This window comes from Leopardus geoffroyi, chromosome C3, assembly GCF_018350155.1.
Source record: "Leopardus geoffroyi isolate Oge1 chromosome C3, O.geoffroyi_Oge1_pat1.0, whole genome shotgun sequence".
Taxonomy (NCBI): Eukaryota; Metazoa; Chordata; class Mammalia; order Carnivora; family Felidae; genus Leopardus; species Leopardus geoffroyi.
This window is the reverse complement of record NC_059338.1, coordinates 96,839,409-96,856,903: the sequence shown is the minus strand read 5'-3', so window position 1 is coordinate 96,856,903 and position 17,495 is coordinate 96,839,409. Positions and strand designations below refer to the sequence as shown.

General features: G+C 33.6%; 1 protein-coding gene across 6 annotated transcripts in view; it reads right to left on the bottom strand.

Moving 5' to 3' along the window:
* The window catches only part of CSMD3 (CUB and Sushi multiple domains 3), a 1,255,667-nt gene that overhangs the window by 148,094 nt on the left and 1,090,078 nt on the right, over nucleotides 1-17,495 (bottom strand). For all 6 annotated transcript variants that reach the window (XM_045453867.1, XM_045453870.1, XM_045453869.1 and 3 more), the window contains 2 exons: nucleotides 16,632-16,728; nucleotides 13,836-13,940 (listed from right to left, as the gene is read on the bottom strand). In XM_045453867.1, coding sequence (XP_045309823.1) covers nucleotides 13,836-13,940; nucleotides 16,632-16,728 — 202 coding nt within the window. The remainder of the gene's footprint in view (nucleotides 1-13,835; nucleotides 13,941-16,631; nucleotides 16,729-17,495) is intronic.

Below are 17,495 nucleotides of genomic sequence, written 5' to 3'. Positions count from 1 at the left end.
ACAAGCAAGCCACTGTGCTTGGATGTAATCTCTAGCATTACTGGAAGGGATATACTCAAGTGTGCACTGAGTGATCAGACAGCCTTTGAGATAACGTTGCTGGACACTGCACCAAAACCACGGCTGCTCCAGGATCCAGCCGTGGTTGATCCACTAAATGTATTATAACTGCTTTCCAATCTGTTAGTAACAAAGCAACAAAATACACTGCCATCGCGTGTTTATAAATTTGTTCTCGAAGACTAGAGCAGAAGTTATTATTCATTTCAATTTGCTAAAGCTGGACTTAAATTTCCTTGTTCAACCTCCCCTCCATTCTCTTGCATTTACTCAGTATTTCACAAATGCTATGTTCACGTCCTTATTGATTAGAAAATAGATTTGAAAACATGAAGAATATTCCAAAACTTTTAACTAATTAAAAGAACATTAGGCATTCTCTGGCACTGACTTCACCACTGTCCACTAAATGTATCATTTTCTCTCTTCTCTCTTCTTTCTATTTATCTGTCTCCCTGTCCTAATTACCCCTCTTTTCCTATACTCCCTAACTTTATTTTTTTTCCAACTATTTCTCTATTTAAATTTAGATTCACTAGCTTTGTTTAAAAACAACACATGCAATGAAAGCATGCTTAAGTGACAACACTACCAAGTGTAACTATTTAGTGAGCATTCATTCAATTTCCCCCAAAAGGAATGGTCTTTTTCTTTTAAAAAAATTTTTTTTAATATTTACTTATTTTTGAGACAGAGAGAGACAGAGCATGAATGCGGGAGGGTCAGAGAGAGAGGGAGACACAGAATCTGAAGCAGGCTCCAGGCTCTAAGCTGTCAGCACAGAGCCCGACGTGGGGCTCGAACCCACGGACCGTGAGATCATGACCTGAGCCGAAGTCGGACGCTTAACTGACTGAGCCACCCAGGTGCCCCACGAATGGTCTTTTTCTACCTGGAGAATATTTTAACTTTTTCCACTAACTTATGATTTGATAAAAATTAATGTTTTAATGCAAATTTACATGCTTTTTGTAGTACTGGTATTTTTTATTCTATTTATTTTAATCCAGGAAGTTTTTTTAGAATTTTGTTCCAAATAAAAGGGAACATCCAGCAAATGGTTTGATGTGTTAGTTAAGGTCCCTCAACACAATGTTTGTAAATTTTGGTTGTCATCTTATCACCTTCTAATAGATTCCACTTTGTGGTTTTTGAAAAATACAGTGAATATTGTCCTTAGATTGCCTACACACAGTACCTAGCTTTTTTCTTTGTTTTTCTCATGGGTGGAGAATCAAGATATCTACTAATTCTTAAGAAATATCTGGGGATCAGTTTGAAGTCAAAGAACCATTGTGTGAATATTTACTTTGAATTGTGTGACCTCAAAGTTAACAAATTAAATGTCGTTCCTGGTAAGTAGCCTCTAGACTATTGGGAGAGTTAGAAGTATTATTTTTCAAAGCAATTGCACATATAATATACATGGATACATCATTTATTCTTATGCTCATTCATTACCAATGGTGAGTTCTTTGCCACATTCTTGAGTTGGGTCCTGATAACTAACTTAAAAAATCCTAGCATTCGTTGATTGCTTATTTTATAGAACTAAAACTACCTCCTAAGATAGTCAGATAAATAATCACAAATTTGGGCAAGAACAAACGTCGTGTAATAAAGTTTACACTTGATTAGGATAGAGATTTATCTCATTTATCTTCTAATCCCTCTACAACTCTCATCAGACTTTCCTTGACATGGTTAGGTAATCAACTCTACTCTTTAAATTAGAAATCAAGATTAAAGATGCTTAAGTTATATTTCCAGCATGTCTTTTCTCTCAAATATATTGGTTTCTGTGACCTAAATTTGTGAGATTTAAATACATTAGTCACTGTTTTCCCTTGAAAATATCAAACTCTCAATTCTTTGTTCTTAGAGTAAGCAGCTATGCATTATTAACACCTATTATGGAAATGGCTCAATTTCCTTCATGTATTCAACATAATTAAGAGTTTCTAACCAAAAGAACCATTTGAAAAATTATAGATAATTGGGTAAGCAATTCCATTAAGTTTTTATTGATCTTATATTATGTATCTTATACAAATAAAGGACCTTTTTGGCATTCAACGAAACATTTTAAAAATGCAAAAGTTGTATATATAAGGGACTTAAAAAACTTTCTTCAATTTCTTTGTGACTATAATAATTAATTTAATAATCTATATTATGAATAAATATCAAAACATATGCTGCTTTTTAACTGTATTATCTATAATGACATCAAATTTCTGATGACATCCTATACCTTTCAGAAGTAGCCCTGACTATATAAGCAGCCTTAGTTTCTAGTGCTGCCTCAAACCTTATACAATAATCTTACTGAACTAGGTGTACTTCTCCAAATGTGCCGTATATCACAGCTCTGTCTGAACATGAAATTTTCATGCTAAGAATACCCAATACTCCTTGTCTAACCAAAATTCTTGCTATTTGTTAAGACTCAGTCCAAGTGTCACCTCCTATTTAAAGTATTTCCTGAACTTCCTAAATGGAGCTGATTACTTACCACTTTTGTGTACTCTACCATAAATATCTCTATTCCTAAATTTATAGCACTGTGTTACTGCTTTACCTTTCTGTCTCTCCTATGAGACTGTGATCTTCTCAAAGAAAGATATGTGACATATTTATCTTTGCATTTTTCATGTTAAGCATAGTGTCTGATACACAGTAGCTGTTCTGTATATTTCTGGTTGAATGAAGAATGAATGAATGAATCTTCTTTTACTAATTTGTCATCTATTTACATTACAATGACATTGTATTTGAGGTAGCAATAGCTGGAAAATAAACTTCAAAATAAAACAAACAAAGAAAAACATTGTCCAGAAGCAATTGACCAGTATTTATTAGTGCATGCCTATCATTGTAGCTTCTGTTCCTTCCCACAGAGAGTTTCTATTTTATCAGAAATTCCAGTATAGGTAATGAAGTTACAGTGATGGATTGAGTGGCCTGGAAAATGATGTTAAGGAAATAATACTCAATGGGATACCGTCACACAACAGAAAGCAACAGAATTACAAAATGTGTATAGGCTAAGGTATTAAATCCTTTGATGAACACCATCATCAGTATAGGTGTACTGATGTTAATAATAAATGGCAATATTATTTATTTAACTTCTACTTCTAAGTGCTGTATCACAGCCAACAAATGTATTTTGAAGGCCTCAGATTCAAGGACTGCACTTAGTGCAAGAGACAAAAGGAGATCCTAAATGGACATGGTCCTAGATGAACGGCAGACTCTGTCTTCCTGGGGTTTACCTTGTAGGGAGACAGTAAACTCCAAAATCACCAAAATAATCACCCAGTTACACTTGTGATAATTTTATGTAGTAAAATAAACAATCATATATGTCTCATAAATGCATTTAGCTAGGGTACATAAGCCATTTTTGTGTCTAAAAGTTTCAGAGAGGGTTGGGAAATTAATATATATATTCTGTGCTACCAGAAAAGTCACTTACTCCAATTAAAGGTTTAAAATATCTAAATAATCCAGTTCTTCTCACAATTAGACAATACTTGTAAGGGAAGACATTACAACTGATATCACAGGAATAAAAAGGATCTTAGGAAACCACTATAAACAATTATACACCAACAAATCAGGTAACCTAGAAGAAATGGAAAATATCCAGGAAATATACAATCTATCCCAATAAATTATGTAGAAATAGAAAAATATCAATAGACCAATAATGAATATGAAGATTAAATAAGTAACCAAAAACCTTCCAGCCAAGAAAAGCCCAGGAACAGATGACTTCATGGGTAAATTTTACTAAACATTTAAAGAATTAACATTGATCCTTCTCAAACTCTTCCAAAATATTGAGGAAATAGTTCTCAATTCATTTCCCTGATGGTCATAGCCAAATATATTATAAGAAAACTATGAGACAACATGCCTGATGAAAGAGAAGCAAAAATCCATAATAAAATAATAGCAAACCAAATTAAACAGCATACTAAAAGGATTATACACCATGAACAAATGGATTTATCCCTGAGATGCAAGAATGGCTCAACATACACAAATAAATGTGATATACTACAATAACAGAATAAAGGATAAAGATTATCTTAATAGATGCAGAAAAGAGCATCTGACAAAATACAACATCCTTTTCTAATAAAATCCCCCAACAAATTAGATGTAATGGAATGCATCTCAAAATAATACAAGCCATACATGAAAAACCCACACCTATCAGAATACTCAACAGTAAAAATATCTAAAAGCTTTTCATCTGATATCAGGAGCAAGATAAGGATGCCCAATCCTTGTCACTTCTATTCAGGATACTACTGGAATCCTAGCCAAAGAAATTGGAGAGGAAAAAAAAAAAAAAAGGATCAAAATTAACAAGGAAATGGAGGTATCTCTGTTTGTAGGTGACATGATCTTATATGTAGAAAAATCTAACTCCACAGGACACTGTTAGAACTAATAAATGAAGTCTGTAAAGTTTCTATATGAAATGTCAGAAATCAGTTGTAATTTGATACACTAACACTGAAGTATCTGAAAAGGAAATTTAGAAAATAATCCTATTTACAGTAGCATCAAAAAGAATAAAATACTTAGGAATAAAGTTAACCAAGGAGGTTAAGACTTATACATAGAAAACTACAAAACACTGATGGAAGATACTGAAAAATTATTGGAGTATTTTCCAAAAATATGGAATAAATGGAGAAATATTCCATGTTCATGAATTAGAAGACATAATGTTGTTATAAAGTCCATAATATCCAAACTAATCTACAGATTCAATGTAGTCACTATCAAAAATCCAATGGCATTTTTTACTGAATTAGATAAATAAACAATCCTAAAATTTATATGCAACTACAAAAGATTCAAAGTAGCCAAAGCAATTTTGAGAATGAAGATCAAAACTGGAGACATCACACTTCCTCATATCAAAATATATTACAAAACTACAATAATTAAAACATTACAGTACTGCAATAAAGATAGACATACAGAAGAATGAAACAGAGAATCCAGAAACAAACCCACATCAACTTATCTTTGTCCAAGGTGCCAAAATACACAATGGGGAGAGAATAATCTCTTCAACAAATGATGTTGGGAAAACTGGATGTCCACAAGCAAAAGAATAACAATAGACCCTTCTGACATCATACACAAAAATTAACTCAAAATGGATTAAGGTTTTAAATAGAAGATCTGAAAATGTAAAGTCCCTAGAAGAAAACATAGAGGAAAGTGTCATGACTAGTCTTGGCAATGATTTCTTGGATGTGACATAAAAGCCTAAGAAATAAAAGCAAAAATAAACAAGTGGGCAACATCAAAATAAAAGGCTTCTGCACAGCAAAAGAAACAATCAACAGAGCAAAAAGAAACCTAAAGAATGGGATAAAATATGTGCAAATCACATACCTAATACAGGGTTAGTACTCAAAATATATAAGGAACTCCTGCAACTTAATAACAAGAAAATAAATAATCTTATTTTAAAAACAGGCAAAGGACTTAGACATTTCTCCAAAGATGACATAAAATGACCAACAGGGATATGAAAAGAAGCTCAGCACCTCTGGTCATCAGGACAATGCAAACCAGTCAAAACCACATGATGAGCTATCACCTCATATCTATTAGGATGACTATTGTCAAAAAAAAAAAAAAGACTCATAGGAAAAACAAAAAGACAGAGTCCACCAGATGACCGAATAATATGTCCCTCATTATATCCTCCCCTTAGCAACAACAATGTAGCAGCCATCAATGGACAAAATATCTTTGTGAGAAATGTGGGATACAGGTAGGGGTAACACCCCAGTACAGTCCAAGAATGAGAAAAGTCATTTGGAGAACACAGACCAGCACCTAGGTGGCTGACTCAAAAACAATTGCATAGCCCTGAGAACTTGAACTTGGCAACCCCATTTGCCTTTGGTTCTGTCATCAAGAAATATGCCAAGAGATCCAGGAGGAGTCTCACCTACCAATACATCAGATAATTGGTGTATAGACTTTGTTGCTGGCTGTAGATTCTGAAAGTGCCCTTTGAACTAACTCCAGGCCCTCTGAGCCACAGTGTAAAAGCTTCATAGAACACTGAATTACACAATCACTCATGAATGAGAGACCCTTTATGGAGGTCCAGGATTTTGACAGCAGTCCAACACACCATTGGAATAAAAACAAACAAACAAACAAACAAACAAATAATCAAAGTTGACACATTGATGAGGATAAGAGGAAGAATTTGGTTTTACCTTCATTACCACTCCCCCAAGGCAGTGTTAAGTGATCCCCTATTGACCCGTGATTTCTCCTGTTGTGGAAAGTGATAGTGTGTGAGTGGGTGTCTGACTTTTCCAGCTGTGCAAGATGCTGCCAGAGAGGAAAAAGACAATCTCTCTCTTCCCTTATCCACAATATTGAATCATGGCCTGAGAAACTAAGGGCAGGTGAGTATTTGGGAAAAGAGAAGTCAGAGCTCACAAAGAAACACACCAACGGGATGAGGATCCTACTAATTATGTCCATTAGAAGGCCTGCTGATGAGCCAATAGGATGGACACCTCAACCATGGATCTCCTCACTAGCCCATGGGCACCTGAAGTACTTTGATGCCTCTTCCACACACCCTAATACAGCATGGCTGACCTCCTGTACATGCTCTCAACAATAGCAAGAGCAAGTTTTTACAAACAGCTACTGAGTATGTGCAGAAATTTGGCCCAGGTTTTGGACCTGGAAGAGATCACAGACTTGAGCCCTTAGAGACACCCTTGGGAAAACAGAAGAGAGGTCATTAGTACCCAGCCTGGCTCTACAGGATTAAGAGAAGGCATAGAAGCTGAAGACAAGGGAGAAAGAAGTGTGGAGCATGCATATTCATAGAAGGTCTGAGAAAGCCTCAAAATCACCAATAGGGCTGAAGGAAGATGTTTCTCTCCTGAAGTCAGTCAGTAAAGACAGGGCAACTATTTTAGTCCAGAAAACGTGACGCCACCAAAGAACACAATAATTTTCCAGTAATAAACCTCAAAGAAATGGAGTTCTGCAATTTACCTGAAAAAGAATTCAAAATACCTGCTTGAAGGAAGTTCAATGACCTATGACAAAAAAAAAAAAAAAAACATGGAAAAATAACTCAACAAAATCAAGAAAACAATATATGTTCAACATGAGAAGTTTAACAAAAAGATCTGTTCACAATCTGTGAATTAGTAGGATCTCAAAAGGAGAAGAAGACAAAGGAAAGCAGGTGGAAAGCTTGTTACAGAAATACCCAAGAACTTCCAAGATTCTGGGGAGAGATTTGGACATCCAAGTTCTATGAACTTGGCCCCCCAAAAAACTCAACTTCAAGAGATATTCTCCAAGATGAATTATAATAAAACTGTCAAAATTCAAAGACAAAGAGAATCTTTAAAATAGTAGGAGAAAAGAAGCTTGTAATTTACAAGGGGACCTGCACAGGGCAATCAGTGACTTTCTCAGGAGAAACCTTACAGCCAAGGAGAAAGAGCAATGTTATAGTCAAAGTGCTGAAAGAATAAACTATAAAGCAAGAATACTCTATACAATAAAGTAGTCCATCAGAGGACTTCAGAGGAGGGAGAGATCAGGATGGTCCCAAATAAACAAAAGCTGAAAGAGTTCATTACCACTAGACGCATCTTACAAGAAATGCAGAAAGCTCTCACTCAAGCTGAAATGAAAGGACACTAATTAGTAATATGAAAACATATAAAAATATACAACACATTGGCAAAGGTAAGTATATATTCAAATTCACAATACTTTAATACTGTAATATGATAAGGTATTAACCACCTAAGTCTGGCATAAATGTAAAGGACAAACATTTTAAAAATAACTATAGTTATAATAATTTGTTAGTGAATACAAAAAACTAAGAGGTAAATTTTGACATCAAAAAAAAAAAAAAAACAAAGAGGGGAGTGAAAAGACAGAGATTTATTATGCAAATGAAATTAAGTTGTTAGTATAAAATAGCTATATCTAGAAGATATTTTATGTAAGTCTCATAGTTACCACAAAAGCCCACAAGATACACAAAAGATAAAGACAAGGGAATCAAAGCATACCACAATAGAAAATCATCTTATTCACAAAGGAAAAGTGCAAGGGAAGAAGAAAAAAAAAAGGGAGGGATAATAATAAAGTCAGAAAATAATTGATAAAACAGTATTAGTAAGTTCTTACTTATAAATAATTGCTCTACATGTAAATTGATGAAATTATCCAAGCAAAAGACATAGAGTAGCTGAATGGATTCAACACCAAACAACTATATGCTGCCTACTAGAGACTCATTTTGGCTTCAAGGATACACATATGCTCAAAGTTAAGGGATAATAAAAGATACTCCATGAAAGTGGAAACCAAAAGAGAGGAGTGGTGGCTATGCTTATATTTGACAATATAAACTTTAACTCAAAAGATGTAACAAGAGATAAAGAAAGCCATTGCATAATAATTAGATCGTTTAATCACAGGGATATAATAATCATAAATATATATGCCACTAACATCAGAGCACCCAAATATGATAAGGAAATATTAACAGATCTGAAGGAAAAAAATAGACAACACAATAATAGTAGGGGACATCAGTACTTCACTTTCAAAAATACACAGATCATCTAGATTGAAAAGCATATAGAAAATATTGGACTTGAACTATACTTTGGACCAAATAAACCTAATAAACATATACAGAACATTCCTTCCAGAGCAGCAAAATACATGTTTTTTTCTTGAGTACATACAGAACATTATCCAGGATAGATCATGTATTACATGATCTTAGCAAAGTTAAGAGTGAAATCATATCAAAACTCTTTTCCAACTACAATGGCATGAAACTAGAAATCAATAAAAGTAGGAAAACTGGAAAATCCACAAATATGTGGAAATCAAGTAGTACATTCATAAACAGATAGTGATTCAAAGAATAAATCAAAAGGGAAATTAAAAAAGATATATCTTGAACAAACAAAAAGAGAAACACAACATACAAAAACTTATGAGATATAGCAAAAGCAGTTGTGACAGGAAGTTTATAGCAATAAACATCTGTCTGCATTTAAAAAAAAGAAAGATCTCAAATAAATTAGCTAACTTTGTATCCTAAGTAACTAGAAAAAGAATACACTAAAGCCAAAATTAGCAGAATAAAGGAAGTAGCAAAGATTAGAGTACAAATAAATGAAATAGAGAAAAGAAAAACAACAGAAAGACAAAGAAACTAAGAGCTGATTTTTAAAAAGATACCCAAAATTGACATAACATTAGAATCATTAACTAAAAGAGAGAGAGAGAGAGAGAGAGAAGGCTTAAATAAACAAAACCAGAAATGAAAGAAGAGACATTACACTGATATCACAGAAATAAAAAGGATCACAAGAGACTGCCATGACAATTACACACCAAAAAATTGGATAATCTATAAGAAATGGACAAATTCTTAGAAACATATGACCTACCAACTAAAACATGAAGAAATAGAAAATCTGAGCAGACCAAGAATGAGTAAGAGATTGAGTTAGTAATCAAAAACTTTCTAATAAAGAAAAGTCCTGGACTGAATAGCTTCATAGGTGAATTTAGCAAACATTTAAAAAGGTATTAAGTGCCAATCCTTTTCAAAATCTTCTGAAAAACTGAAGAGGAAAGAATATTCCAAATCTCATTTTATGAGATCTGAATTACCCTGATACCAAAGCCAGACAAGGACACCACAAGAAAAGAAAATGACAGGTCAGTATCCATGATGAATATAGATATAATTTTTTTTTTTTTACCAAAATACTAACAAATTGAACTCAACAGCACATCAAAAGCACCATACACCACCATCAAGTGGGATTTATGTGTGGAATGCAAAGATGGTTCAACATACGCTGATCAAAAAATGTGATGCATCACACTAATAGAATGAAAGATAAAAATCATGTGACAATATCAGTAGACACAGATAAAGCATTTGACAAAATAAAACATTATTTCATGATAAAAACTCTTGAAAAAATGGGTATAGAAGTAATGAACCTGAACTTAATGAAGGCCATATATGAAAAGTCCACAGCTAATGTCAAACACAGTGGTGAAAAGTTGAAGCCTTTTCCTCTATATAGAGAAGACTAAAGTTGCCCATTTTCATGACTCTTATTTAATATAATACTGGAAGTTCTAACTAGAGTAATTATCCAAGAAAAAGAAATTAAAGACATCCAAACCATAAAGGAAAGTAAAATGGTTTCTGTCAGTAAATGATGTGATTTTTATGTAAACAAAATCCTAGAGACTCCACCAAAATCTGTTACAACTAATCACAAATTCAATAAAATTACAGGATACAAAGTCAGCATTCAGAAATTAGTTGTGTTATTATATACTGAAAACAGAATATCTGAAAAATAAAACAATCTCATTTACAATAGCATACACAGTAACAACGATAAAATTTGGGAACAAATTTAACCACTTTTAAGCCACCGATACAGCCAATGCAATCCATGTCAAAATTTCAACAGCATGATTTCACAGAGACAGAAATTCATGGAACCACAAAAGACCCTGAATACCCAAACCAATCCCGAGAAAAAGCTGGAGGCTTTATGATTTCAAACTATTACAAAGCTATAGTAACCAAACAGTATGGCCATAAAAATGGATACATACATCAATGTAACAGAACTGAGAGTCCAGAAGTAAACCCTCACATATACAGCCAATTAACATTTGACAAAGGAGCCAAAAATACTCACAGGGAAAGTATAGTATTTTCCCCATAAATGGTGCTGGGGAAACTGTTTAATCACACACAGAAGAATGAAATTGTATCTCTCACACTACTCATAAAAATTAATTGGAAATGGATTACAGACTTAAACATAAAACCTAATACTGTAAAATTCCTAGAAGAAAACATACAAAAAAAAAAGCTCCTTGACCTTGGTATTGGCATTAATTTTTTTGGATATAACACCAGGAGTATAAGTAATCAATGAAAGTAAATAAAATAAGTCTACATCAAATAAAAAAACAAAAACTTCTGCACAGCAAATGATGCAATCAATAAAATGAAAATGCAACCTACAAAATGGGGGGGGGATATATTTACAAACCATGTATCTGATAAGGGGTTAATATCCACAATATATAAAAAACTCATATAACTCAATAGCAAGTCAAAACAACAACAAGAATAAACAAAAAACCTATTAAAAGCAACCTGATTAAAAAAATTGGCAGAGGATCTGAACAGATACTTTTCTAAAGAAGATAAAGAAATGGCTAATAGGCACATAAAAGGATCCTTAACACTAACCACAAGGGAAACGCAAATCGAAAGCACAGTTAAGATGTCACCTTACACCTGTTAGAATGAAGATCACCAAGAAAACAAGATAACAAGTATTACTGAGGATGTGGTAAAAGGGAAGCCCTCTTGAATGGTGGTAAGAATAAAATTTGGTACAGCCAGTATGGATAAGAGCCTGGAGGTTCCTTAAGAAAATAATAATAATAAATGGCACATAATCCAGCAATCCCATCTTTAAGCATACATCCAGAGGAGATAAAATGAGGATCTGGAAGAGATATCTGTACTCCCATGTTCACTACAGCCTAATTCACAATAGCCAAGACATGGAAACAACCTAAGTTCCATCTATGAATGAATGAATAAAGAAGTGTGGCATATGTATAAAATTAAATATTATTCAGTCACAAAAAAACTAGGAAATCCTGCCATTTGTAACATCATGCATGGCATTATGCTAAATGAAATACTCAGAGAGAAAACAAATCGATCTCATTTGTATGTGGAATCCAAGAAAGATTCATTCATCTTGCATCTTAGAAACAATGAGAAGAATGGTGGTTGCCAGGGGCTGGAAGGTGGAAAAAATAGGGTGATGTAAGTGAGAATACAAACTTCTAGTTATAAAATAAATTCTGGGAGTCCAATATACAACATGGTGGCAGTGGTTATCAATATTGTATTATATACTTGAAAGTTGGGAAGAGACTAGATTTTAAGTATTCTCATACTCACACACACATGCACACACACACAGAAAGAACTAAGAAAAAAAAAAAGAGAAGGCAATTATGTGAACTATGGAGATGTTAACTATGTCTATTGTGTGACTATTTTGCAATAGATACATATATCAAATCAACACATATAAATTAAAAAACTACACAAATTACATTTCAATGAACTAAAAAGATAAAATTTCTGCATCATATTTATAAAAGAGTATGCTTTATAGTTTTCTATTGAGAATATTATGGGAACCTGTTATACACCCCAGGAAATAGAATAATTAAAGTAGCATTGGGATTATCTGGTCCTTAAAGGTTGGCAATATTTCTATGTGAAGCCATTTGGACCTGGTATTTTGGGGCATAGGGATGGGGGGACAGTTTTTTAAACAACTATTTCCTATATTGTTCCTATGATGACTGCTCTACTTAGAATTTTTGTACTGGGATCAATTTTGGCAAATTTCATAATGCATTTTTATTTATTTCTCCTCATATATCTTGACTATCTGCTTTAAGAATATTGATGCTATGTTATGTGGTGCATAAATAATCAAAACTAGAGTTTTTGTTATGATATGTGCTCCTTTTGATAACTATAAATGTTCTTGTTTGTTTAAAAAAACTGTTAGTGAGAATATGGAAAAACTGGAACCTTTATACAATGTTGGTGGGAATGTAAATTGATGGAACCACTATGGAAAATAGTATGAAAGTTGCTCAAAAAAATTAGAAGTAGGGGTGCCTGGGTGGCTTTGTCAGTTAAGCATCTGACTTCAGCTCAGGTAGTGATCTCACAGTTCATGATTTCAAGCCCCAGGTCGGGCTTTCTGCTGTCTGCATAGCCCATTTTGGATCCTGTCTCCCTCCCTCCCTCTCTCTCTCTCTCAAACATAAATAAACATTAAAAAAAATTAGAAGTAGATCTACCACATGCTCTAGAAATCCCTTCTGAGTATATTTACAGAATATTTGAAATAAGAATCTCAAAGAGAGATTTGCACTCCTATGTTTATTGCAGCATTACTCATAATAGCCAAAATATGGAAACAACCTAGATGTCCATTAAGAGATAAGTGAATAAAGAAAAGATAGTATGTACATATAATGTGTAATATCATTCAGTCTTACAAAAGAGAAGGAAATCCTGCCAAATGCAACAACATGAATGAACCTAGTAAACATTATGCTAAATGAAATAAGCCAGACAAAAAAGGACAAATACTACAGGACAGTACCTAAAATAGTCAAACTCATAGAAACAGAAAGCAGAGTGGAGATTTCCAGGGCGGGGAGGAGGGGAAATGGGAAGTTGCTGCTCACAATGGGTATAAAATTGAGTTATGTAAGATGAGTAAGTTCTAGAGATCTGCTATATGTTACCATGCTTATAGTTAACACTTCTGTATTGTGTACTTAAAAAAAAATGAGGGTGTATCTCATGCTAAGTGTACTTACAATTACAATAAGGAAGAAAACATTTGTACATTTGTAAATTCTGATGAAAACATTAAAATTTTATAGACACAGTCTTGTAAATGAATTGAAAGAGCACATCAAAAACTTAAAAATACAAGGTAATGTTCTCTTTTGATGAAGTCCATTTAGTTTCTATATTCAAAGAATATTTAAAAAATGATATAAACTTGTTCTTAAATTTCTTGAATAGCACATGATATTATATTTACCTGTGTATTCAAGGTGAAATCCTGCAGCAGAAACACTGATGTCTGATTGGAAATTTAGATATAGATTGTTAGACGTACTATTCAAAAGATGGGGTATTGTTGTTCCTGAAATGATAATTGAAAAGGCAGGTCAATGATCACGTAATAAATACTATAGCAAAACTAAGTAAGTTGACTACTAATCAGCCAATAGAATACCACTGAAATTACATATTGGTCAAGTGTTTTTTAGGAATTTTTAAATAAAGATATGTCTCCCACATTTCTCTTTTATTTTATTGTTTGTGACTGTCTCTAAGGAGAAAGACTTTGGGATCACTCTGGATGGGTCCCTAAAAATAGGCAGGAACAAAGAGCGGGTGACAGTCAAAGCAGTAGATTTTACAGGTCACCTGAAATAAATGTTTGGAATTTCATGTGGATTTCAATATTTTATGCATGAGCTAATAATAACCTTAATTTTAAAGTTTGTAGTGATTTTTATGGTACAGTATCTCAAGATTATGTATGGGTTCAGAGGATATGTTTATTTATTGTTATGTATTGCCCTTTTTATTATATATATATGTATTATATATACATATATATTATATATTGTATAATATATAATATTATTGTATAATATAATATTGTATAATATAATACATATATATTATATAATTGTATAATATATGTATATATTATATATACATATATATTATATATTGTATAATTGTATAATAATATAAATAATATTGTATTGTAAAATAATATATTTCATGTATAATATAATATACATGAAAACATGTATTTCATTTATTTTCTTTCTTTATTAATATGGGTATGTTCTTCTCTACCAGGTCAAGTACCTTGATGTTTCTTGTACTCTGACAGCAAAGCTGGTAGGTAGTGTTTGAAAAATCCCAATTATAAACTAGTGTTAGCCTTAGCACTAGCAAATACATTATAGCCTTAGTCTCCTAGCAAATACACTATAATGGTGTATTTCTGAAATTCTGAAGGAAATCAACTTGATTTTATTCAATTACTGAGCTGAAAACATAAAATATCTGTTTGAACCAATTACTTCTTGACTATCTGCATTGAGTAATACCTCAAGATCCTTAAGATTACAAGTCAAGCAGTTTCAAATGGCAAGCATAAAAATAAGTGTCAAATCTATGTTTTAAGATAATGTCCAACAAGCATATTAGTTGATAGTGTGGCAACATTTTTTTCTGTAAGTAACTAGTTATTTTACATTTATTTTGTACAACTCTGTGGACCTTAACCACTCACTGATCTTTCTATAAAAGGAAAATATCAGGACGAATTCGTTACGGAACATATAGTTGCTTTTTCCCCCTTCTCCAGTCTCTTATCTGTCTCTGGAACCCTTACTGAATCACTGAAGATGGAGGTAAACAGAAACTTTCACTCGACCTGCCTTTAGTGCCTTAGAGGATCTCAGGGATCAAGAACTTCAGCTCTGGAGTCACACCAGCTGGGCCCCGGTCTCATTCTAACATCAGCTGTACAACCTCAGGCAACTTAATCTAAGTGTCAATTACGACCAGAACTACTAGATGGAACAAATGAGGAAACGTATGACAAGCCTCACACAGGGCTAGCACTTGGTAATCAAGAGCTGTTATTTATCACTGGCATTATCTTCATTGTTGTATTTATTATTAAGAAAGTATTACCCTTAATCAAATCTAAACAAATGTATACTCAGAATGTTATACGATTTCTTCCAAGATTTCCACCTTATCTATACATAAAATACTTTTTTTTTTTTTTTAATTTGAGAGTGAGAAAGAGAGAGAGGGCAGGGGAAGAAGGGCAGAGGGAGAAAGAGAATCTTAAGCAGGCTCCACACAGCATGGATGGAAGCTCGACATGGGGCTTGATCCCACAAGCCTGGGACCATGACCTGAGCCAAAATCAAGAGTTGGATGCTCGACTGACTGAGCCACCCAGGAGCCCCTAAAATACTTGTTATGGCTAACCCAAATCACTCCTATTCCAGGTGTTTCTTCTTTCCTCTCCTCAGTGGCAATGCTGAAAAACCGATTATGCCCTAGTTAAAAATCTGTGAAAAACCTACAACTATTCAAACCGACTTAAGTATATCTGAAATGTAGAAGTTGATAGTTTAGCTATGTTCCTATTTCTATAGTTAAAAAGTATAATTAAAGTAAAAAGTATCGTTAAAATTAAAGTAAAACTTGATTTCACTTTTCGCAGGCTGAAAAAGCTGTTAGATTATTGCATAAATTACCTTTAAAAACCTTAACAAGTTTAAAAACCTTCTGGTCTTGGTACCTGGGTATATATAATTTTACTCATTTCATAGAAATAATTTTATATTCTCTTTATTCTCACTCAACAGTACCTTGTAACATACCATGTTTTTACACAGTCTCTAAAATTATTTTAATGGCTGCAGAACACTCTATTGAGTACATATATCATAATTACCAAGCACTGTCTAATTTTAACGATTTAAGGAGAAAGGGTACACATACCTGAACCACAGCTCAGCTGAAAATATTATCATTACTATAAAAGCATCAATAAATAATTACACAAATATAGTTAGAATATAGTAAGATTTTAAACAGCAATTTCAATGTCATTATCTTTAATGCCTTTGAAACATCTAACCTTGTAATTTAGTTTGCTGTGTATAGTTTATAAAAAGGAAATTGAAACTGCCAAGTCAGAGTTCTAGAAAGTCTTTTAAAAAGAGAGAGAGATTTCTACATTCCTAATTACATCTGTATTTCAATTAAGCTCAGCTCTTTTATTTACCTGAATAACTTCCAAGTCGTGGAGCATTGTTGTCTCCACCATCATAAAAGTCCAGAGAATCCCAATTATGTTCTGTAGCAAAGCTGATAACCTGTACCTGTGAAATAATAATTACTGATAAGAACACGTATTTCTAACAAAATAAAAATACCACAGTCCTCCACTCCGCATTAGAAGAGAGAACTCCAAGCCAGGACCATATCCTCGTGACCCTTCATAGAAGGACTTTACCAGAACTGATCTTTGCTACTGTGGCATTGGCCTACATGAGCTGACTTGGGTAAGAAGAGCGTCGAAACACCTTGCAGTGTTCACTATGGGTAGAACATGGATAAAGTCTGTCACCATCTCAGAGCGTTTTCTTTATTTATTTATTTTTTTAATTTTTTTAAACGTTTATTTATTTTTGAGACAGAGAGAGACAGAGCATGAACGGGGGAGGGGCAGAGAGAGAGGGAGACACAGAACTGGAAGCAGGCTCCAGGCTCTGAGCCATCAGCCCAGAGCCCGACGCGGGGCTCGAACTCACGGACTGTGAGATCGTGACCTGAGCTGAAGTCGGACGCTTAACCGACTGAGCCACCCAGGCGCCCCACAGAGCGTTTTCTTTATTAAAGGCTTTGGGTTAATTTAATATCTTAGTGTCAGGAATCCCAATACGTGTTCCAATTAGTCATCTTGTATGTTTCAGAGTGTTAGATTCTTTAAAAAAAATTTTTTAATGTTTATTTATTTTTGAGAGATACAGAAAGAGAAAGAATGAGTAAGGAGGGGCAGAGAGAGGGAGACACAGAATCCAAAGCAGGCTCCAGGCTCAGAGCTGTCAGCACAGAGCCTGACATGGGGCTCAAGCCCATGAACCAT